This window comes from Oreochromis niloticus, linkage group LG20, assembly GCF_001858045.2.
Source record: "Oreochromis niloticus isolate F11D_XX linkage group LG20, O_niloticus_UMD_NMBU, whole genome shotgun sequence".
Classification (NCBI taxonomy): Eukaryota; Metazoa; Chordata; class Actinopteri; order Cichliformes; family Cichlidae; genus Oreochromis; species Oreochromis niloticus.
This window is the reverse complement of record NC_031984.2, coordinates 8818521-8841387: the sequence shown is the minus strand read 5'-3', so window position 1 is coordinate 8841387 and position 22867 is coordinate 8818521. Positions and strand designations below refer to the sequence as shown.

The window sequence follows — 22867 nt, the reverse complement described above, 5'->3', positions numbered from 1 at the left end:
TTGTGGGTTACATAAATGCCTTTGCGTCTATGCTAGGCCTTGAACACGAGTGTAACATGCAGCACCACTAACTAGTGGCAGTGAAGTGAAAGAGTGGGAACCCTCCCCACATAAGAGCTGTACTTCACTTTATCTGGTAAGAAATTCCCATTTGTTTAATCTAGTTAGTCATAGTTTATCCGACACTGATTTTGGTTATTACGGGCACCATGATATACATTTGCACAGCAGATGCTTAATTCTTTATGACTGGAAAAAACATGGCAAAAATCTTCGTTTAACCTTATGTTATTCGCTAGTCTGTCTTGGATGCTTTGATATTATCCAGTGATATTTTTCCGACTTTTACTGTAAACCGGTGACTAATGTAACATTTAGTTGAGCGTCAGAATGTCTCCGTTAGTTTACTACAAAGCCACTAGATGTCACTATTCTACTGATGTGGCGCTCAGCACCTGCTTAATGTTGCAATGTCCTGTCAGAACTTCTCAATGATGCCACCACCCCTGACAAAAACATTAATTGAAGGTTGACTGACAAAAGAGGCTACATCCACGCCCGTGAGCACTTTGGTAAGTAATGTATTTTTTCATCTGCATTTTTTAAGCCACACTCTTTTCAACGCTGAGCTTTTATGTATATTTAAGAAAGGGAAGTCTTTTACGGGTGAGTTATTGCCCGTGGTTCCTGAAAACATAGCTCCTCCCACTACTCTTTTTGTGCACACATTGTGAATTTAAAAGTATTGTTGCTTAACTACTAAACAAATTGCATGAATTTATACTAGCTGAGATTCACAAGATTTTTTTTATCATCCTGTCTCACTTCAATTACAAAAATGTCTACTGTACAGTAAAGTAGGTACATGAAGACTTCCCAAAGCTCTGAGTGGATTACTGCTGAGCAACTAAGGGTGATTATCTCTGACACTTGCGCTCCCTCTTTCTTCTGCCTTAGGCTCTATCCCTACATGCGTTTCTCCTCCACTTGGCTTGTGTATTTAAAATATTGTACAACTGGCTAGACTGTCTGCACTACACTCTAATTTTGATTAAGATGACCTGTTTTGACTGTTTATGTGCATAAATATATGTTTGTTTTCCCCTGCCATCCCATTTGCAACATATTTATGCAATAGAACACCCGGGTGACTTTAGGACCCTGTGAGAGAAACCCACAGGGGGCGCGGCAATATTTTTAATCTGACCACAGAACCTGTTAGCTTCCTCTTACATTCTGTAAGACAGTTCAGAAGTTCCCTTACACCAGTTCCTTCATGTGAGAGCTACAATACAGAAGTGCTCTGTAGCGGAGCAACGCAACTGCCTCAGTCCTGTCCCCAAGCTTAGCAAGCCTATCCATGACCTGTGGACAAGGACCTTTGTGCCATGACATGTCTATGAGAACTGCCCTATCTCAGACAGTGAACATCCAGCCATGGACCAGCAGGTCAGGATTCTGAGAAGCTTCCTGGATGACCTGGAAAGACAGGAGGCTGCGGCTGAGGAGGCATCTAACGGCATTGCTGGGGAGTTTGTGGTGAGTTAACCGTAATGTTCCTCTTGTTGAAGTACAGCTAAAAATTCTCAACCCAGAAGACATATTGTATTTCTCGATGGTTTTTACAGTCACACGCTAAAAAAAAGTTGTATTTTTATATTGACAGTAAGCACGTCGAAACTGAAAGTTCTTAGTCTTCCCGATTTTTAGGTTTTTTACAAAAGACATCACACTGAGGGAAGTACCACACTGGTATTTTTCGGAGGGTTCCAACGCCATTTTTATTCTTCCTCTTTGTATTGATGCTTGTCACTAAAGGCACAACAAGGAAGAAGTGTAAGCAAAAGTCCTGTAACACTTAACGATTGACGACTAGCAGCAACAACAACCACGCACGCACGCACACACACACACACACACACACACAGACAAACACACTCACACAAACATACTAACTTGTGCCTGAGAAGTGTTAACCCCAGGGTGACATCATCTGTGGGCTGCTGCCATGGTGATGAGTGACATGGCGGTGCCTGAAGACAGCACTGTGTGCTTCACATGCTGCCCCTCTGCTGTCATATTGCTGCCACCCCAACCACTCCAGAGGAAAGAGTCCATTGCATCACTTCCTCTGAGGACAAAAAGCACTTTGTAGTGTTAGAGAAGTGCAGATGTATTTCAAGTCCTTTAGCAGACTCTTTTAGATCTGCCTCAAACGGCCTCAGAACAAAAAGACCAATGTCTCAACAAGTCCTGCAAGCACAAACGTGAGTTTAACTTGAGAGTCCGAGCTTCCGCTTAGGTGATTTAGAATCGAGGTCCTCTCAGTTTGTCAGCCATCATGTCAGTTTGAAGTCAAATGAGTCACAGATTCTTCGTCTGAGGCTGAATCACATAAAAACTGACCACATGTGACAATGTGCAATTGGTCACATATAATTTGCTGGTTATATGCCCCACTTTTTACTCACTGTCTTGTATCAGTTGCTTATGACCTTAAGACATCTGCAATATGAAAGAGCTTTTCCAGTAAATGCGCAGAAAACACTACCATGAAACTCATATTACCCATCTGCTGTTTTGGCTAATTAAATAGAATTTAGATGCATTTACATGATACTTGTATCTCAATATAAGCTTGGAGGATGTTTCAGTATGACACATTAGCAAAACATGACAAAAATAGCTTTCTGGCATTTAGATGGCTTCTAGGAACTATGATGAATGCAGTGCATTTAAATTTCTTTTTGTGTTTTTCAGAGGTTGAAAAGTCAGTCAACAAAGTACCGAACGGACAAGACGTATCCTAGCAAAACAGCAGAAAAGCAGGAAAACATCAAGAAGAACCGATACAAGGACATTCTGCCCTGTAAGCTTGTCTAAATGTATAAAAATGCAACAGTTTTACAGTTTACTGCATTAACACTGTAAAGGAATACTTCTAGATTAGTTTTAAAGTATATTATTACCTATAGTGTTGTGCTAATGACCAAAAAACAATATAAACAGTATATAATGCTCCATTTAGTTAATATTGTAAATTAAATTTGATCAACAGATCTACTTAAGTTTCTTATATTTATTTAAATTAGACAAGGTAGACTAGATCCACGGAAAAGCTTACAAACATTAACATATTTTATTATTTTTTCATCTCTATTTTATTCTAATTCTGTTCATTTTTTTTTTTTGCCACAAGGCTGTGAGAACGTAAAGCACACTCAGAATTTTTTTAGGTTTTCCAACATTCATAACTACATATTTTTCTTTTTGTAGTTGACCACACCAGAGTAACGCTTACTCTTGTCACATCAAAAAATGACACAGACTACATCAACGCCAGTTTCCTCAAGGTAAAGAACAAGTGCCCTTTTAGCTTATATCCACTGATGGCTCAGCTTCTACACATCTAATTGACAAACGTCATAAGTGCACTATTTAGGCTGCTTTAGCCTGGCCACAGTGGAATGGCCACTTTACAAACCAACTGTACCCCAGCTTCTCTTTTTTATGCTGTTCTAAGCTTATTAACATTATCTGTGGTTGCACTGATCTCTGCTACGGTCTGAGCCAGAGTCTTGCTGCTCCTCTGTCTGCCAGTATCTGTGAGTGGAAGGCTAGGGAGGTATATGCTGCCAAATCGTTGCTGCATTAGAGATAACAGGTATCTTTTGGCCACGGGGGTCCCGACTGAAATGTGGTTTGTGCAAATGTAACTACTGTGTTTTGTGTGCAGGGAGTATCAAACTCCAGGGCTTACATTGCTACTCAGGGTCCTCTGCCCCACACAGTAGTGGACTTCTTGAGGATGCTTTGGGAATACAAGATAGAGGTAAGGCCTACACCACAAGGTGCATTTAAGATAGCACAACTTGCTTCATTTCTTCAGTTGAAAGTTAAATTAAGATTAAAAGAGCTGTGACTTTGGCCACAGTAGCTGAAATACTGATCCCCATCCCAGTTCACATATCTTTTTAAAATGTTTTATTTATTTATTATTTTTAGATATATAATTTTGTATACACATCTTCATGATTCTAGGTTGTCGTGATGGCCTGTCGAGAGTTTGAGATGGGAAAGGTAAACTTTTCTCTGCTTTCCACCTTTTTTCTCACCATACAGACTTTTCTCTATATTTGTATGTTTATATACCAGCCTGGTGTGAGTTTGTTAACTATTATCATTTGATGTATTGTTTAAACTGAAAGTACTTTTGTTATACTTGTATGATTTTTTTTTTTTTTTTTTTTTTGTTAGAAAAAGTGTGAGGTTTATTGGCCACAGAAACACGAGGAGCCGTTGGTTTGTGAGCCTTTTAAAGTTTACTGTGTGAGTACTTTTTGTTCTCTATTCATATTTTCAAGATGATTAGCTTAATGGATCTGATGCAAAAACTTATACTGAATATATATATTATAGTATTTGCTATACTGAATTTTAGACACCTATATACATATTTAACTACTTTAGAAAAGAAAAACTGGCTGCTCAACATTGGATTTTGTCTAATCCACACAGGGTCAACATTATTCATATGGTCTCAAATACATACAACTAATATTTGGTTAAATGTCCCTTAGCAAGTCGCGCCGCACCCAGATTTGCTTTGCTTTTTGTAGCTTGGCATAATTCTGGTTGGATATTTGACCACTCTTCTTGACAGAGTTGGTAGAGTTGATTTAAATTGGTTGGTTTCTTAGCATAGCTTATAACCACAGTCCACAAATTAGATATCATTAGACTTAAAAACCTCACCTTTACAATTTCAAACACATCTTCTGTCATTGTGGCCAAATGGCTTAACCTTTGTCTTGTCTGACCATAAAACTTCTAAGCCAAAGACCTTTGGCTTGTTCATTTGGGCACCTGTAAATTTCATTTGAGATTTAAGGGGTGAATTTTAGAGCAGGGCTTTTTTCTTGGTGAGCAGCTTCTCAGTGACGTAAAACTCAGTTCATTACAATTGTAAAAAAGACTTTCCCATTTTGTGTAAATCTGCAGTTCTCCTTAGACTTTCACTGTACTTTCGCATTGTTCTGAGCATTGTTCAATCCAACCAGTGCTGTCAATCAAATTCTTTTTATGCTAAAGGATTTTTTGACTTTTTATGTATAATTTTGAGCCTGTGTAGATTAGTGAAAATCCCAAAGAAGCCCCAAATTACCGTTCACACCCATGATGAATCTCTGTAAACTTCTGACCAGCACTGTATGTCATGCACATACACTATACCTAATTATACTATTTTAAGTCTCACATTATTTTACCATAATTTTGTAAGCAGACAGATCAAGAACCTATGTTAAAGAAAAACTGTTTTTTGTGCAGGACTCTGAGGAAAGCAAAGGAGACTATCTGACCAGGACCTTAAGGTTGACCTATCACAATGTAAGCACTGTTTATAGCCTGCCTAACTTTTGTGGTCAAATTTGACAGTTGGATCTTAACCTAAAAATATAACTATGAAGTTTAATGTGCCCTAAAAAGACGCTTGCATTATAAATGTGTACAATACTTTTAATTTTTTTTCAGAGTTCCCGAACCTTGAAACAGTTGCACTATATCAACTGGCCAGATCATGGAGTACCGGACTCCATCCCTCCCATTCTGGACATGTTGCATGAGATGCGCTCTTATCAAGCCCATGATGACATTCCTATTTGCATCCACTGCAGGTCAGGCATTTGAATAGAACTTGAACTTACTGCATGGCTGGAGTTAAGTTGTTTAAGCATGATAAACATCCTGTTAACATATGAATGAAGTGGATTCTCTTGTTCAAAAATGAGCTGCAAAGCTGATCTTTATTTTTTAATAGGTAATGCTTATAGTGTTGAAAGCGCTATAACGTTCATTGTTCTTAAGAAAAAGGTTTTTGATGCTGTTTGGCAAAACCAGAAATGAATCAGAATGTACACAGCTTAGCCTTTAAAGTAAAAGGTGCACCAACCGAAAGGAGGCTTTTGTCACTGTTGGTTTCATATGCTTGAATTTCACATCCTGTCACTCAGGACAACTTGAATCAACAGCTTGGGGTCAATTTTTGTAGCGATTGATTTTCTAAATATAATGTAAATTAGATCATGTTGCTTTTTAATGCAAAGCAATCAGAATATGGTGTTGGTCTTCTCTTAAGTATTTCAAAGTATTTCTTTTAACTGGATTCAAGAAATAATTCCATTCATTTCAACTAACAATGAAACTACATGTGAAAAAAATAATTCAGGTAAATGAAAACGTGACTCTTTTATTCTTGTATGTTGTTTTTTGTCGTTGTTTTAAATAGTTTGAAAGTTCACATGCGATTTCATTTAAAGTTAAGCATGAAGTCATTATAGCAACTGCGGTTGTTGTCACTCTTTTATTCTTTACTTTTATTGCGCAAAATAACTTTGTTATCTTATCAGTACATGTACGAGCAGAAACTACAACACTGTATGAAATGCCATCGCTCCTTTCTAACGTGTTAACGAAAAAAAAGCACATCAAAGGAAGAACTGTGCTTTTGTTTGTGATGAAGTTTGTACTGCTTGTGGGCAATGTGTACAGGTCCCCTGCAATATGGCTTAGAGGTTAGACACTATTCTTTTAACAGGAAATGTTTGTAGGCGGTTGGCCAAAACCCCACTGGGTTGTAAAGTATATATGTAGACATTTTCCCCTAAAATTTTCCAGCACTTACACTATGGCTAAAGCAAGAGCTTGTGACTCAGATAAGTCCAGACAGAAAACCTTGGGGCATGTGGGATTGCACCTGTTTGATGGAGTGCTATGTCAGTTGTGTAGAAAATTTGTATCATTTTGTTTCCAGTTCTGCATCATACTTTCCCTCTGAAGAAACACAAACAAGTATAGATTTGTCACATACTGTTACTTTGTCACGTACTTATTGTTTTTTTACATAAATATATATTCTATTTTTTATAAACTTATACTTAACTAGAGTGTTCAGAAACTATTAACATGTGAAACCATGATGCTCCTCATGATGAGTCAGCCATGTACTGTTGAGTTTGTAGCAGATATAACCTAACCTACATATCATGAAGCCACACCACATCTGTGACAGGTCACCACAACATGGTTGCTAAAACGCTATTATTAAAGTTTTATTTTTTATTGCGCCAGTTTTTCATTGATTTTCTCGTCCTGACAAAGAGCTTTGTACTTAATTCAGCTGACGAGGGGAGTCGTAAGCTGTGAATAGTTACAGACATTGCTGCAGTGGTTGTGGTTTAGCCATTATATGTACCATCACATCTAATGCCTTCTTCAACTATGCTGCATATATGTAGGGTAAGTATAGCATAGTTGAAGAAGCATACAGGCAGTTATACTGAAAATGTCTGAAAAATGTGACGTTTTTCTGTTGTGTATTTGCAGTGCTGGCTGTGGTAGAACAGGAGCCTTGTGTGTCATTGATTATACTTGGAACCTCCTAAAGAAACAGGTTAGATATTCTGCTCTGCCTTGCTGTACATTTTGTACGACAGATGTGTTGAAGTGTAAAATTGCCAACCTCTCCATTACTTTTGTGTGCTTGTTTATAGATGATCACTTCAGATTTCAGCATCTACAATTTAGTTCAAAGCATGAGAACCCAGAGGCCATCTTTAGTTCAAACCAAGGTACTTGATGTTTTTTAACATCACATCTAACAAGTCTTCCAATCAACAGAAGCACATTTCAAGCAATTTAAATAACAGTAATTCCAGTTAATGTCATTTTTGTTTCGTGAATCGTGCCCCAAAGTTATGCAACCTAACAGAACAAATTTTTGTTGTTTAATCTCAGGAACAATATGACCTTGTCTACAGAACCATCAAGTTACTATTTCAGAGATATTTGCAGTCTGTAGATGAACAGACTTTCCAAAACAAGGTAAGTAACCAGGGATTTATCATTGTCAGTGAGCTTAGAGAGAGACTAGCTAGAAGCAGAGATGACACGGTTTTCGGTTGTGTGCTTCATCAGCGCATACCGAAAAGCACAGCCCTCTGAATCTGTAAAACAGAAACAGTAGATGTGGCAGGCTTTCTTGTGGTTTCAGCAACATTAAAATAGAATGTAGTCACATGATCAAAGCGGAAAATCATCAAACTGGCAGATTCAAAAATTAACTAAGAAGGCAGTGACACCTCTGTGCTCTGTTGAATCTTTTGCTGTACACTTCTCTTATTTACTGTTAAACAGAGAACATTCATATTTTAAAAGCATACTGAATTTACATGCAAATTATAATCAATAATCTGTTCTTGTTGCAACTCATTCTCCTCCTAAAGGCCTCTGAAAATGAGGTCTTTATCCCAGGTGAGGAGTCTGGTTTTCTGCCACAATTTCAGTATCTGCTTGACGAGGAACGGGCCTTCCTACCACAGTACAACAGTCCTTTGGCTTCTTCAGAAAACCTACTTTTCTTAAACGCCGTGGACATGCACACAGACCAGCAACAATGGCATCTGTTCCAGACCTCTCCTGAGTCAGTTCCCCAGGACCTGAATGAAGGACCCTGGATGGTGCATGCAAATCAGAGAATTCCTTCAGCAGAAGAATTGATTGCAGAGAGTGATAGTGTACCGTCACTGATCCGTCAGCCTTCGCCAGATATAGCAGCAGCCATTTGTTCAATGGTGGAGGACCCCTACTTTGACACTGGTTTGAGTTCTCCGTCATCAGATGGGGGACTCGTGGGTGCTGCTGAGGAGACCACAGAATGGACATTTAGCCCTCTTTTCAATGCACCCTCATTACTTTTGAATGACCACACTCTGGAGGCCAACTCACCTGCTTCAGGTTAGTGCTAGTGCCTGTGCATGAGTTAGTTTCAAGATGAGCAACACCGACAATAGCAGCTGATTTTTCTGTTTTTGTAGTCTGTACTTCTGGAGAAGACCCTCCTCCACTACCTGAACGAACCCCAGAATCCTACATGCTGGCTGTGGATACAGGTTAGGGCCCATAGTGAACATACATCTGGAATATGAGCTGTTAGCTTAAGGGACGCTTACTTAAACGATGCAACATTGCAACATGCGATTTTGTCTTTCAGAGGTATCTGACCCTTTTGAAAGGTTATCAATTATTCCACACGATGCTGCTGCTGATGCACTTACAGAAATGAGTGGTAAGAACACGTAACTGGAAAATAAATGAAACTATTAAGTATGTAGATGTCTGCAACATATTAACAACAGTTTCCAATGCATCAACCGTCTACTGATCACTTGCAATAAGATCTTGATCAAAGTCCTTCATATTGCAATCATGTTATTCAGCAAGTGCACTATTATTGATACACTATTATACTTATTTATACTTATTTCCTTACTTCCAGGCAGTCCCCCCTCACCTGCACCTCCACTTCCAGAAAGAACCCCCGAATCTTTTGAGCTGGCTATTGATCAAGGTGACTTCATAATTTCAGAAATCTCAATGATGAAAGAGTAATTTTAAAAAATGAAAAAGCTTTTTCAGGTATTTTAGTATTCATAAAAAGACAATTGATTAATGAAATTGCTTATTTTGACTTTTCAGCTCCCGTGGAGCAGAAATTAGAGGTCATACCAGGAGTCGCACCAGCGGTGAACCTGAATGTAATAGGAATGTCTTCAGAATGGTTTGGCAACTCAAATCATGGAGCCACTACATTTCAAAATGAGAGGAAATCTTTTGAGAGGAGTAAGGTAAGAAAGAATTCTCTAGAATTCTCTTTTCCTGCAAAATTTCCGGTTCCATATATCAGTTATGAATGCCTCTATTAATGCATAAAAAGAGAAGATTTATGACATGTATAAGAATTACTGTAAAGCAAGCTCAATCAAATTATATATCAACCTAACAGCTGTTAATTAGAAGTGCACGCTCTATGTGTCAGTAATGCTGAGAAATAGAAAAAGAAAGAATCAACAGTCCACTAAATATATAATCAATCTACCGGTTACTTAAGCAGCTTTCTTGTATTAGTCATCGTGATCTATAAACAAAACATGTTGCAGGAGGTTATCTCGCTTATCTCTACTGTTGCGCTGCAGCAAATTAAGGAACTGGTTGTTCTAACCAAACCAGAGACTTATAGACATTTTCAAATTTTTGTATTATTCGAAATACGTGCGGAGCTTAAAATAAATAATAGCTCTTACTCTTGTCTGTGGTTATTCTCAGTCACCAGACTGATAACTGGTTTTTGGCTTTCTCGCTCACGAGGCTTTGCAGCTTCAACAAACACAGTCGTTAAAGGTTGGGACACTGTGTAAAGTATAAATAAGAACAGAATGCAATGATCTGCAAAACTCAGAAGCACATAATTTATTCACAGTAGAAAACAGAAAACAAATCAAAACAAACATTTTAAGAAAATACTGGCTCATTTTGAATTTGATGGCAGCAACATGTCTCAAAAATGTTTGGACCATCGGCCATAATGGTGCCATTGCAGACGTGCAAACTGCTGATCACACAGGCAATAATGCACACCTGTACCATTAGAGACACAGGCTTTTGAACTGAGTGCTGATAACAAGCGATGTGGTCCCACCGGCATCCATGTTCTCCAGAAACAATTTCAAATTTCCACATTGCCTTTTAAATGAGCTTTGGTTTAAAAGGATGGTGGCCTTTCTAGATCATGTTTGCATGTTCTTCTTTGCATGATAGAGTTTTAACAAGTACTTGTGCATGGCGTGGTAAACTGTGTTCACAGACTATGATTCTTGTGTTCCTGAGTCCATGCAGCGATTTCCATGACAAAACCATTTTTGTTTTCAATGCTGTGCCACCCGAGGGCATCCGGTGTTGATTTTCAGCTTTGTCCCTTGCACGCTCTTGATGATGAAATATTTATACAATTTTAAACCGAGCAACATTATTCTGAATGTGCTTGTAGATACAGTTGTTTGCAGATTGGTGAACCTCTTGCCATCTTTACTTCTGCCTCTAAAAGATACTCCTTTTTCCACCAAGTCATATTACTGACTGTTGCTAAGATGTGATCACTTATTTGCACAATTTTCTTCTAGTTCTTTCTTTTTAGTACCTCTTGTTTTTCCTGCCTTTTGTTGCTAGTTACCAGTTTATTTATACATGTTGATACAATCAAATTCAAAATGAGCTAATAGTTTTTCCCAAAATAGGACGGTTTCTCAGTTTAAACATTTAAAATGTTTTCTATGTTCTGTTGCAAATGAAATATGAGTTCATGAGATTTACTTAATCTTTATAACTGTTTTCATTTGCCGCTTTTCTGGAATCGGGTCTGGAATCAGTTTGTATTTGTTATTCATTTTACTCATTTACAGTAGTTATTAGTAATTATGTGCGTCCCAGAACATGTGGGCGCAATGTCACACCCAGAAATGTCACAATGACACACGTCAAGGTTTGTGATAACTCACGTTGTTGATTCACTACCGTTTTCAAAACCATTTCCCTTACAAAACAATAGCGGTAACTGTTTAGATGTAGTAAGAATAAATGCATTGCTGAGTATTATCCCTGTTGCGTCTGTACGTTTAGTGGTTATGTAGTTTCCCTTTTGCTTCCTTTCAGTTCTGTGAACAAACTTTTGCTTGCAAGGAATAAAAGAGGAGTTAAAAAAATATTTCATTGTCATTATAATTATAGTAGTCATTTAGCGAAACACTTAATGCTTGATGTCATGATCTAAAATAAAACTGAAATTAATGTATACTGTTTTGGAAATATTTCTGAGATATAGATATAGATAACTGTGGGATACTTTTCTTTCTTGTAGAGTCTGAAAGTGAAAATGACCTTTACAGGTAAGATTTTTATTTAATTAAAAATGTGCTACTAACAGTGTAATAAACGATACCTTTGTAAAATTCTACAACGATAAAAAAAAATTAAATTTTATATTTTCATAAATTCTCACAATTAGTAACATATTTCTACATGTGCTTTGCAATGATTTATATAACATTGCTTTTTTGTACTGTAGGACCAGTAAATGATCCTGACCTTTCTTCAAATTGTTCTTACTCTCCGTCTATGGAGCCGCTATCTCCCCCACAGCCTGCCAAAGGTACGATCTAACTTTGATATTTGCCTTGAAGTCTTGTTTTAGAATAAAACACTTGCATGCAAAACAGTGAATGAGGTAACTGTTACCTAATAAGAAATGAAAACTTTACGGTTGGTTGTATTCGATTGTGCAGCCGAGCGCAGTCTGACACCTCCCCTTCCAGAGAGAACTCGACAATCCTTCATCCTCGCCACAGAAGACAGTGAGTATACCATCAACTGCTTATAGCAGCGATAGGTACAACGGTGTATTTGTACAGCAGTACTCTGTCTTTGTGGAATACCTTTTTTAAAAAATTTGTTTTGTTGTTTGTTTAGTTCATGAGCTAACCGCCATTTGCCCACAACTGTTAGAAATAGCGCACCCCTCAACAAGGGTGGGTATATCATCTGAGTGGGATGGCACTTCTCAGCCCAAGAATTTCCACGATGCTGTCATGAGCAGGAGCAAGGTAATGGTGGTAAAATAGCTCCAAAGCAATAGAACGCGCTGTTCTAAGTAAGACAGCAAACAGAGAAGCAGTGATTACAATGATAAGTTCCATAAGACTTTTAACATTTTTGTTTTTAAACGCTTCCCCACAGAGTGTTCGACCTAAAAGTTCAAGACAAGGTAGGTTGTTCAGTTCAATGAATGATGATACCCCCCTCTTTTGATCTGAGATTAAGTGGCTTTCCATTGAAAGGGTATAAATAGCAATATTTGATCATAATCATAAGCCTTTTGTGGTTTTTAGTGAGCAGTGGAGGTGTGGCTTTTGCATATACACAGAGCTCTTATTAAGACTGTTTCAAAGTTGGGAACGGAAACTATAGACTTTGTCAAGTTTGGATTTTAATCAGTTTTGGCCAGTGACCAAACTGATTTACTTACTGTTATATAAAAAAATACTTTTTAAATGGTGTCAAAAGTTTGTTTGTTACTTTGAAAATGTTGGAGTACTTATTTTCACCACTGGGAGGCATGATATGATAAAACAACTGATGCAGGCTTGACTTTTAAATTACTACTTGTTTTATTCATGATTAATCTAAATGCTTCTTTATGTGCTGGGTGTAGTTTATCATTTTGTTTCCACCGCAGAGCCCCCAACTGCAGTTCAGCCGATCGCTCCACCTACTGTGTTTGTAGCTGAAGGAGGAAGTGGTGAGTTGGTTCAGGCATTAAACAAAATACACAGTAGCCTCTCTCACACACACTGTTATTAGAAGACCTGTGTATACGTCTTGCATGGAAATCTGTCAGCCAAGTGCTTTGCAATAAGACTTCACAACATAGGGATTATTCTTGACGTGAAAAGCAGATCGCGTTAGGTTACGCTTGGCGAAATTTCAAACACAAATTATTTCATTTTCTTTCTGTTTCTGTGTTAATCAGCTCAAGCGGAACACTGTGATGTGAACCGCAGAGCCTCCCTGAACAACGAGAAATCAGAAAACAAATCAGACAAAAACAGTGAGAAGGCCATGAGTAGAACAAAGGTAAACGTAAGATATACAAATACATAGTTGCACGTTTCAGGGATATTTAAAAGTATATTGGCTCTAATTTGTGTTTTTGTTTCCTTCGCCTAGAGTCTAAGATTTTTTAAACACAAACAAAGACGTAAGTATGCTAAGATAAAACTTTGATACGGTCCCGATATCAGACAGCTCAAACTAATAGATCTGTAAATTCTCATATCCTCAGCAAAAACTGCCCCGCCATTGCCTCCCACTCAACCTGGAGCGTCATCTCAACCATGCAGTGTTTTTTCAGTGTTCAAGTTTGGTAGGCCTACATATACCATAACCAATCATATGTATTTCAGTGTCACATAATACATTATAACACCATTTTTATCACCCGCAGGATTTGGAAACCGTTTTGGAAAGCCGAAAGGCCCCAGGAAATATCCTGACACTTGGGTCTGACTTCTCTGGAAACATAAAAAGTAGAAGTGTTTTTTATGATGGTCACAGTGACACATTGCATTGCTAGAAGATTCGCCTCATTTCCTCAGGACTAAGTGGCGATCAAACAAGCACCAGCACTATAGCACCCCCAACAGGGAAGTCTTGTTTCCTGCTCTAAATATGTTACATACGATTTATGAACAAAAATGGATTTTAATTGAAAAACAGTAGCTTTAAAAGAAAAACATGGACAGCCACTAAGATGAATGACTTGAAAGTTCAAACTCAGGAATGCTAGTCTTTACAATAACTTGTGTGCAGAAGTAAGCAGTGAGAAGTTTTAACACTTCTTGCATTAAAGCTCAAAGCAATGCTGTCAAACCTGGCATGCAAGAAATATATTTTGATATGTGCCTTTATGCTTTCAGCATAACATAAAACAGGTATGCTACTTGGTGTTCATTACTTGACTTTTTCTGTGAAATAGAGCTCATTACTAAATGTCTGTTTGCCATATTTGACATGACCACCTGCAGTTTTTAAATGTTTTAAAAACTACTAACACCACCTTCAAAGACATGTCCAGTTAATGGAGCATTGAATATGCATATTTAATATGCATATGTTGCAACTGTAAAGCTTAACTATATTACATACACTGGTTACACACAAATTATTTATTAAAAAATATTGACAGTATGCATTCTAATTGTGTTTTTTTTCCCTCTTGTTTAACAAGACTACATCACATTACAAACAACAGAAATCCATGTTTCTGGCACACAGAGCATTGCAACATGAAATGACAAAAGCCTGATATGACAGGGCTGTGATGGGGGGTTTTTCTACATCGATTTATTAAGTTAAGACCATGTGAAAGCCACATTTCTGACAAAAAAAAAAAGCCATTTTTCTTCCTAGTTTGGATTATGAAAGGCCTAATCTTCTATAAAACTATGATGCTATTATTATTTGCGTTTGGATATCATGCAAATGTAAAAAGGATCACGTGAGCAACATTTTTTTTTTTAATTAACAAAAACATGGTACACTATGGCTGTTTGGCCTCTCCCCATTTTACCATCCTACTCAACAAATAAACCTTGCAGGTTTAAATGAGGCTAGCTATATAAAGTACAAGGCACTAAGATGTAGTCAGTGATATAGCAAAGGCGGCAAAACACCATCACTTCCTTCACACAGGAGCAAAATTTAGAAGACAACAGAATGAAGCTCGCTCCGAGACTCGGTCGTCCTCTAAAACTCGATCAAAGCTACGACGCTATACGCCTATTAGCCACAGCATTACAGAGTCGCACAGAAATAACACTTCACTGCGTTCGACTTTGAGGAAATAATTCAGGTATTCATGTGGATGGTACAACTCCAAAAAAAAGGCTGCATGGGCCTCCCTGAGCAGAACCCTGACACAACACAAAAAGTGCTCAGGAATGGCTGAACAGACTAAAATGCCCAAGGCATCGACCGGGCCTCAAAACTCTGCAGGTTCTAGTATAATCGCGCATTTGTGAGATGCAATAGTCTGATCCCCAGAGACCACAGACACAGACCCTTCGGGACTGCTGACAGTGTTGTGCCAGGAGTTACATACTATGAGGCAAGTAGTTCTAATGTTGTGACTGACAGCAGTATTTTTGGACAAACCTTGTGCAGGTGGGGGGCGGGGCTTACATTTTCTGATGCCACATAGTTGCAACCACGTCAAACTCACTACAAAGTGCCTTCTTCAGCATAATGACATTATCAGTTAACAATAAAAGTGTGAATGGAATTTTAATTAAACTGAGACTGAAAGACAGCTGCAACATATTCCCAGCAATAACAACATAATATTTACATTCCAAATTCTGAATACTAACTCCACACATGAAGAAAAGAGTCAAATTGTTATTGCTAAGCGCAATAGATGTGATTCCTTAGTCATTTAGAAGTGCTTTTACAATTAGGTCATAATCTTAAATACTCATCACTGGTTATAAACCTGTGTTCATATGTTAAGCTCAATCTTAAGAAAATAAATAAATATCAAAAAACTGTATTAACAGTAAGAAAAAGGCCCTGTATAAAATGGTATTTAAATAAAGAACTGCCCAAACTTCAACTTATGAAGCAGACGAGTAAGATTTAAGTGCTTGTAATATATTTAGACAATATATTGTATGTTGCTTAGTTTAAAGGAAATTATACTCAAGTTTAAAAGATGGCGTTTGAATGTGATCCAAAGTAACAGCTAATTATTATTTTCATAGGCATGACGAATGTAAAAGGTCCAACTCTTCCCAAGCTTTTAAATCAATTAAGAAAGGCCTGGCAGCACTTTGACAACTCAGTCTATCAATGAGAAGCCGCAGTATTAAGATAACATTAGTTCACTTTGCATCAGTCACTGAAACTAATAAAAAAAAATATCAGTATCATGCTTCTATACTTACATTTTTAAGTTTCTAAATCAATCCACAAGCATTTTGCGACTTCAGTTCTTCCATGATATGGAAGCTAAACCAGCTAAACATTCAACATATATTAAAACATGTGCATGTGACAAATTATGTCAGTCTAAAAAATAATAGTTTCTATACACAGCTTCTGAATAAAACAGTGGAGAGTTACAGTGAATGTGGGAGCAATATAAAATAAGAAATTGTATTATACAATCCCATTAAATGATGTAATTGGACTGGGGGGAAAAATGTGACTACATCATAAACAACATTTGAAGATTAAAAACAAACAAACAAAAAAAAGCGTGAACAATAATTTAAGTCAAAAAGCTTCCTGATTGACATAGATGTCAGTCCAAGTCCAAAATTCCTTTACAGGGGAAATATAGGTTGTGGGGGTAGATGGGGACATAAGGTCATTCTGGGAAGTCTGCAGTGTGGCCATGAGCTTTCGGAAGGCTGGGCTCTTTTGAAGGTGTACATCCAGGGTGGACTGGTGCTAAGAAATGGTGGGGATCCTTGTATGTTGTTGGGAGGTGAGCAGATTTAGCAGGCTGCGGAGGGGCTGGCTGAGTTTCCTGGGAAGGTGTTGCTGGCCTCTGGAACTCGGGTTCTTCAGTTTTAGCCACCCCTCCTTGGATGTTGTCTCCCTGTGGTCTCGCACAGGGGGTTATGGAGGCATCGGGCCTGGCAGGGGAGAAAAACGACACTCGACCAGAGGTGGGGCTGAGATCGTTGGGTTGCTGCTCCTCCTTTGCGGTCACGTCTTCTGAATGGTACTCTTTGAGGCGGATGTGCCAGGCGAGGCTGCAGACTGCAGACACGGTCTTGAATTGGTGGATGACGTTCCTTGGGATGAAGTAAATGTCGTCGTCACACAGCTGGGCGCGGATATAGCGAATGCCTTCCCTCCTCAGCTGGTTGAGCTTTGCATCATCCACCCATTGAACACACTGCACAAAGAACGAAGACACAACGGTTTTACTTTAAAGCAAACAACAACAAAAAAAACCCTATAATATTTTTTTAAAACCCCCCCCCAAAAAAACAACATTTCTATAAAGCCACACTTCTCACCTGAGCTACTGGAGGTTCATACAGATCCAGCTGCAGCCTCTGGACAACTTCATTGAAGTCCCCAGCATCAAAACACACTACATCTTTGGTTATACGTGGTCGGTTATTCCTGTAGGAGATTTAAAAAAAGAAAAAGTATATCGAAAAGTTACTTTCCCACTTCACATATCATGATGCATGAGGTGCTGCTATCGCATCATCTTTATTAAAGAGATACTCACCCTTCTCCAAAATGCACTGCCTTCAGTACACCGACAGCAGCAGTGCTCTGCCAGTCAAAACTCTGCCCAATATGATCAGCGTGGGCCTTAGTTCGGTCTTCAAAGAGAACCTCCCTGGGTTCACTGGTTCTCGGTAGGTAGTGCAGATTTTTGACCTCATTCATGGACCTGAAGAAACACACACGAAGAAGAAAACCAGAGGTTACATCATGAATTCCTTGCGTGTATACACTGATAAACCCACAGATGAACTAGTACCTGCGCCGTTTGAAAGGAGACTTAGGCATGTCAGCAGTGGGCACCATCTGTTCACCTGGTCGGACCCACATGATCGGCCCATCATCACTCTGAGAGCGACAGTCCAGTTTTAGACTAGAGAGGGTTCCCCATGGGAGGGTCATCTGTGATGATATACACAGACACAAACATTAAGAAACATCAAGGCATCAAGTTTACCTTGATATGCATCATATTACAGCCTATTAAGCATATGCTATTTGCTGATGAGCCCTGTATATGCTGGGTAATGCTGGAGGATGGTGGTACATTCCAGTGTTTTCTAATTTCTACTACATAACTTTGCACTTTTGCACTTTTGCTGTAACAAAACAAATTTCCCACCTGTGGGACTAATAAAGGCCATCTTAACAATAAAACTTGTATGTTTGAGATGTAACTGGTTACAAATTAGGTCATATCTACATAACTGCTAATAAAAGGTTAAACATATGTTACAAATAACAGTTTATTAGGAATGTGTTAGCACTAGATTGATTGGAGTGTTGGTACTTCTTAACATTCAACATCTTCAAGTCTACAGCCCAGAACGTAAGTACTGCAACAAGTTTTTGCTTCCTGTACTTTAGGCTTCGAGTATATTCAGTTTGAAATAATCACTGGAAAGTCAGGTTCAGTTTTAGAAGCACTTTAAATACACAGTCCCTACCATTTAGGATTTCATAAATAAGGCCAAATGAAAAAGTCTGCCATTATTCATATGCAATATTTTGCTTTTTGCAGGCAATAATTTGCTGAAGTTTTCAGAACTCTATATTTGTATTTTCTGTGCTCCATTAAGCTTTCACTAGAGCCACCATCAGTTATTGTTTGTTATGCAACACAATGCATGTTGTTCTCAATTTATTTGGATGAATAACGGCACACATAAGGCTCTACTATACCTCTGGATTCATCCCATTTCTTATGTTAGCATTAAAATAATCACTTCGTGCTAATGTTGAGTGACCTAATCTTTACTGGTTAGGCCACATACAGCATGAGAAGTGTCCAAGTGCAGCCTTACAGAACCAAGTAGCTAGTTTCACAGTACTTTACAACATACTGCTTACTCTAACTTCATGAAACACAGAGTGCTGCAGCTATGTATGCATATTCTTGTCCCAGTTCTTTAGCATATTGTTCCTACTGTGGCTGTCATGGTACACAAAACAAAATTGTTACAAAACCTAAGTGCTGTGTGAGCCGTGTAGGTAGACTACAAACTTCCATCTATTAGGACTCTTATATTTCCTCTGACCTTGAGAAATGGTGACTCTTCCAGCATGTCCAGGAAATCTGGGAAGTAATCTCCAACTTCCTCGTCAACGGCTCCAACCAAGCTGATCTGCCTCATGGGTCCAGCTCGGTAAGTCCCTGAACAGTAAGTCCGATTCACCTAGGACAGCAGAAATTTAAAATATACTTCAGGGTGTGTGCTACAGTCCAACTTGCTGTCTTTGTATACTGCATTTAGACACAAAACAAATGACTGTTAAATGTCAAAGCCTGAAGAAGAATGTGCACTCTCATATCACAGATTAATGATTGCGACGAAGCTTCAGCGACACTTTATGGCTAACGGATTCGATTTACTCAGTCACACATCATCTGGTAGCATATTCAAAGGAGGGGGAAAATCCATACACAAGTCACTCTAATGGATTTCTGGCCCGTGTGTGTCTAGCTGAGACACTACAGACCGTAATACGTGAGTCACACCTTTATTTGTAGAAGCACATATGAATGCATAGAAAATACACAGTAATTGTAGCAAAATGATCAAACGCTTCATGAATCACGAATGTGATCAGCAACATAAACACTGCTGTCTTATGTAATGTCCTAGTAAAAACAACAACAACAACAAAAAAAACAAAACAAATTAGTGCATTTATGCAGTGGTGAAACGATTAAACTCCATGCATAAAGACAAACTGCTGAGCTCTGTGTCCTTTTCAGCGACACACATACACAGATGTACTGACACAGTTTCGTCTTTCTGCAGCTTTTCCAAACGAACCAGTTCGCAACATCATGAAACAACTGTGACTGCAAGTCCCCTCTGAGAACAAACACACCCAGCCACCAGCAGTTTTTCAACTTAATGAGAATATACATTAAACACAGACAGCCACTAAGAGGCAAATATTTTTGCACCTCATTTAAGATTGTGGCTTTTATAGGGCTTGCTCTGACTCACAACAATATTGATTTTATCTAAAATTTGTTTTCTGTTTCTGTGTGTCGCATCTCACCAGAAAAAGTATCTGCACCTGATGTATAAACACTGGTGGAGTGGGGGAACTCATTGCCATCATGGGCGATGCTATCCATTTCCACTGTCTACAACTTAAAAACACTCAGCAGTCTGATAGTTTCGTTCATGACACATCATCTCAGCTGTAACCTAATTTACTCCATTTATGTTTTTGCATCTCTGACACAAAAATGTTCTTAAAAAAAAAAAAACCCAAAACAAAACAAAAACAAAAAAAACAAAACACAACAACCCCCCCCCCCTCCCCCCCCCAAAAAAAACCATATTCTGCAAGTTTAAATTTGCTCTCCCCAAAACTGTCCCCTCTATAAATGCACCTTCTCTCTGATATTATAGCACAAGAACAAGAATTTCTCGTACTTCTATCTGGGTTTTGTACTGTTAGTTGATTAAAACCGAGGAATCTTTACACTAAAACATCAATGAAAAGCAATATATATTTAACATTTAGTTCCATTCATAATGGAAATAACTTTTAGTGGCCTCTTTTTAACACAAATTCATGCTGATCAGCATCTAACCACTCTGCTCACCCCAAGCAGTGTCCTGTGCATTTGTTTATGAATGTCACGAGAGATTTTGTTTATATTTTTTGTGTTAAGGTCAGGAGAACCCTTTGCCCTTTTCACATACCTGAGAGTGAAAGTTGGCAATAGTGGTAGTCTCAATGTCTTTCTTGCCCATTATCTCCATTTTGACCGGCGTGTTGGGGAAGTTGAAGGCAAAGTAGTCCAAGAAGTCCGGTAGGTATGCAGCTGCATTGTGTACTACTGACAAGGCATAGGAGGCTGCACCTTTAGGCTTTTCAGCAAAGGCCAGTTTCAGAAATTCCTGGGCAAAGCACTCCATCTCAGCCGGACTAAGACAGGCCAACTCATCAGCATAGGCGTGCAAGATAGACCCCCCACCATTGGGTTGCCTTTCCTCATGTATGAAGCGTCCATACCGTGTTCCTGTCTGGAGACAGGAGCTGCGGATGTAGTGGTCCTGGTGGGAAAAGAAGGGGGCGTGAACCTGTTTGAGAGCATGGAGGTGGGCCGGGTAGTTGACAGCATCTCTGCCAGGATGGTGATTGCTTTCATGCTTAATGCTGCCAGGCAGAGAAGGATCTGTTCCAACCCCTGAGCATACAGTCTGAACAGCTTTGTTGTGCATGTGTCGAACCTTCTTGACACCGTGCTCATCCTCATGGTTCTTCTTCTTCTTCTTTTTTTTCTTAAGGAGATATTCTTCTAGTGTTAAAGACTTGCCATTCTCATTGTGAGGCCTTGGTTCTACAAGTAAATGAGCAGCTAAAGTTAGAAAAGAAGGATGTGCATATATAAAAAAAAAAAAAGCTGTTTTGCTCTGATTGTTCTATAGTCAATCCATAATGCAGCAGACTAGTTATGATGATTAAAGGGAGGTTCAGGGACATATTTTCTGTAAGTTTTACGTATTCATTGCTTCTTTTTTTTCCTTTTTTACTATCAAAGGATATACACTAGGTCAGTTGTTTATCTACTCCATAAATGGCACTACTTAACAGCAAACATTACAAATTGTTATTATCAAAACACTCATACATTACATGCCGTTACTTGTCATTCAGATCCCCCCAACATCCATCTTAAAATGCCAACAGTCTTTAAACGAAAGTAAATAAATAAATAAATAAAAATAGCAAAGCTCACCTTTCTTTTTCTTCAGTTCGGCGTGTTTCACATTTGCTTCTTCATTTTCCTTCTTCAGCTTTAGTTTCAGGTCCTTATCCCTGGGCTTTTCTTTGAATTCCTGGGGCTTGGCCTTGACCACTTTGAGAGGCGTGAAAGTGAAGAGCGCAGGTGGCTGTGAAGGCACCGTTTGCTTCTTCTGTAGCTGCTCCGGCACCTTTCGCGGTTGAGGCGGAGGAAAAACTGGCTTCTTCGTGCCGTTGGTGAGGCTGTGATTGTGATGGTGGCTGTGCAGGACGTGCTTGTCCGTGCTGAAGTTGTGGGGCTTGGGATTTTGCTGCAGCTGATGCGGCTGATGGATCCGGTGCTCGGCGTGTTTGTGATTATGATGGTGGTGATGGAGCTTCACTTTCTTCGCTTCTTTCTCAGACCTCTCCCGTTTGTCGGCCAACGGCGACAAGTCCCTTTTCTTCTTCTTTTTCTTCTCTTTCATGAATCGCTCCAGTCGATCTCTTACCATTTTGTCTTCTACTTTGGAACGGAGCAAGTCGACTTGAGCTGCCATCTTTGCACGTACAGTAGTCAACAATTTAAAGGACTCTGGGTTCCTACTGCGCAGGTCCCCGACAATTTGTAGTCCTCTTGCCGTTAATTTGTAGTTCCCGTCGCTGAGTTGAGTCCATTGCGCACGCGCAACGCATTGATCTGTAGGTAATGTAGTTTAAAGACGGCGCATGGCTGCATGGGAGTTGGAGTTTGGAATGTACTGAATGCGTGCGGCTTTGCACGCACTCACCTCTGCTCAGCTGACGTAATGGTTAACCCAGTGGAGGCGGAGCTTTTGCCTTTACGGCGGGTGAGAACTGTGAAGCAGCAATATTACACGCCACAACATTAAACCACTGTAACCGACTCTAATTTGAGGTAAAAATAATATATATATATATTTTTTTAAAGTTGTCA

The 22867-nt window shown here is 38.9% G+C and overlaps 2 protein-coding genes across 5 annotated transcripts; one reads left to right on the top strand and one right to left on the bottom strand.

Moving 5' to 3' along the window:
- Positions 1-7: 7 nt before the first annotated feature.
- On the top strand, positions 8-15316 carry ptpn22 (protein tyrosine phosphatase non-receptor type 22). 4 transcript variants are annotated; one of them, XM_025901387.1, is made up of 28 exons: positions 8-136; positions 483-572; positions 1421-1539; positions 2761-2869; positions 3277-3353; positions 3737-3832; positions 4042-4080; positions 4258-4329; positions 5329-5388; positions 5533-5675; positions 7384-7450; positions 7551-7628; positions 7795-7881; positions 8283-8793; positions 8874-8948; positions 9050-9124; positions 9335-9406; positions 9535-9683; positions 11750-11777; positions 11957-12040; positions 12174-12242; positions 12358-12491; positions 12625-12652; positions 13124-13186; positions 13418-13521; positions 13615-13645; positions 13730-13810; positions 13892-15316. In XM_025901387.1, the coding sequence occupies exons 3-28, from the start codon at positions 1438-1440 to the stop codon at positions 13951-13953; spliced, it is 2496 nt and encodes an 831-aa protein (XP_025757172.1). In that variant the 5' UTR covers positions 8-136; positions 483-572; positions 1421-1437; the 3' UTR covers positions 13954-15316. The 4 variants fall into 4 exon arrangements, with proteins under 4 accessions (XP_025757172.1, XP_025757173.1, XP_025757174.1 ...); XM_025901388.1 differs by lacking the exons at positions 8-136; positions 483-572 and adding an exon at positions 895-913; XM_025901389.1 differs by lacking the exons at positions 8-136; positions 483-572 and having other exon boundaries at positions 958-1539; positions 12394-12491.
- On the bottom strand, positions 14443-22523 carry rsbn1 (round spermatid basic protein 1). Its single transcript, XM_003439073.5, has 7 exons — positions 21926-22523; positions 20886-21526; positions 19233-19370; positions 17954-18096; positions 17696-17863; positions 17475-17583; positions 14443-17350 (listed from the first exon to the last, which is right to left on the bottom strand). The coding sequence occupies exons 1-7, from the start codon at positions 22467-22469 to the stop codon at positions 16814-16816; spliced, it is 2280 nt and encodes a 759-aa protein (XP_003439121.1). The 5' UTR covers positions 22470-22523; the 3' UTR covers positions 14443-16813.
- Between the last annotated feature and the right edge of the window lie 344 nt (positions 22524-22867).

Bases quoted from the DNA above. Each gene is read 5' to 3' on its own strand.
- ptpn22 (XM_025901387.1), top strand. From the start codon at position 1,438: ATGGACCAGCAGGTCAGGATTCTGAGAAGCTTCCTGGATGACCTGGAA. The intron at 7,882-8,282 runs GTAAGTAACCAG...CTCCTCCTAAAG, and splicing joins AACAGACTTTCCAAAACAAG to GCCTCTGAAAATGAGGTCTT. The intron at 9,125-9,334 runs GTAAGAACACGT...CCTTACTTCCAG, and splicing joins TGCACTTACAGAAATGAGTG to GCAGTCCCCCCTCACCTGCA.
- rsbn1 (XM_003439073.5), bottom strand. From the start codon at position 22,469: ATGGCAGCTCAAGTCGACTTGCTCCGTTCCAAAGTAGAAGACAAAATG. The intron at 21,527-21,925 runs GTGAGCTTTGCT...ATTTACTTGTAG, and splicing joins CGAACTGAAGAAAAAGAAAG to AACCAAGGCCTCACAATGAG. The intron at 17,584-17,695 runs GTGAGTATCTCT...AATCTCCTACAG, and splicing joins GCAGTGCATTTTGGAGAAGG to GAATAACCGACCACGTATAA.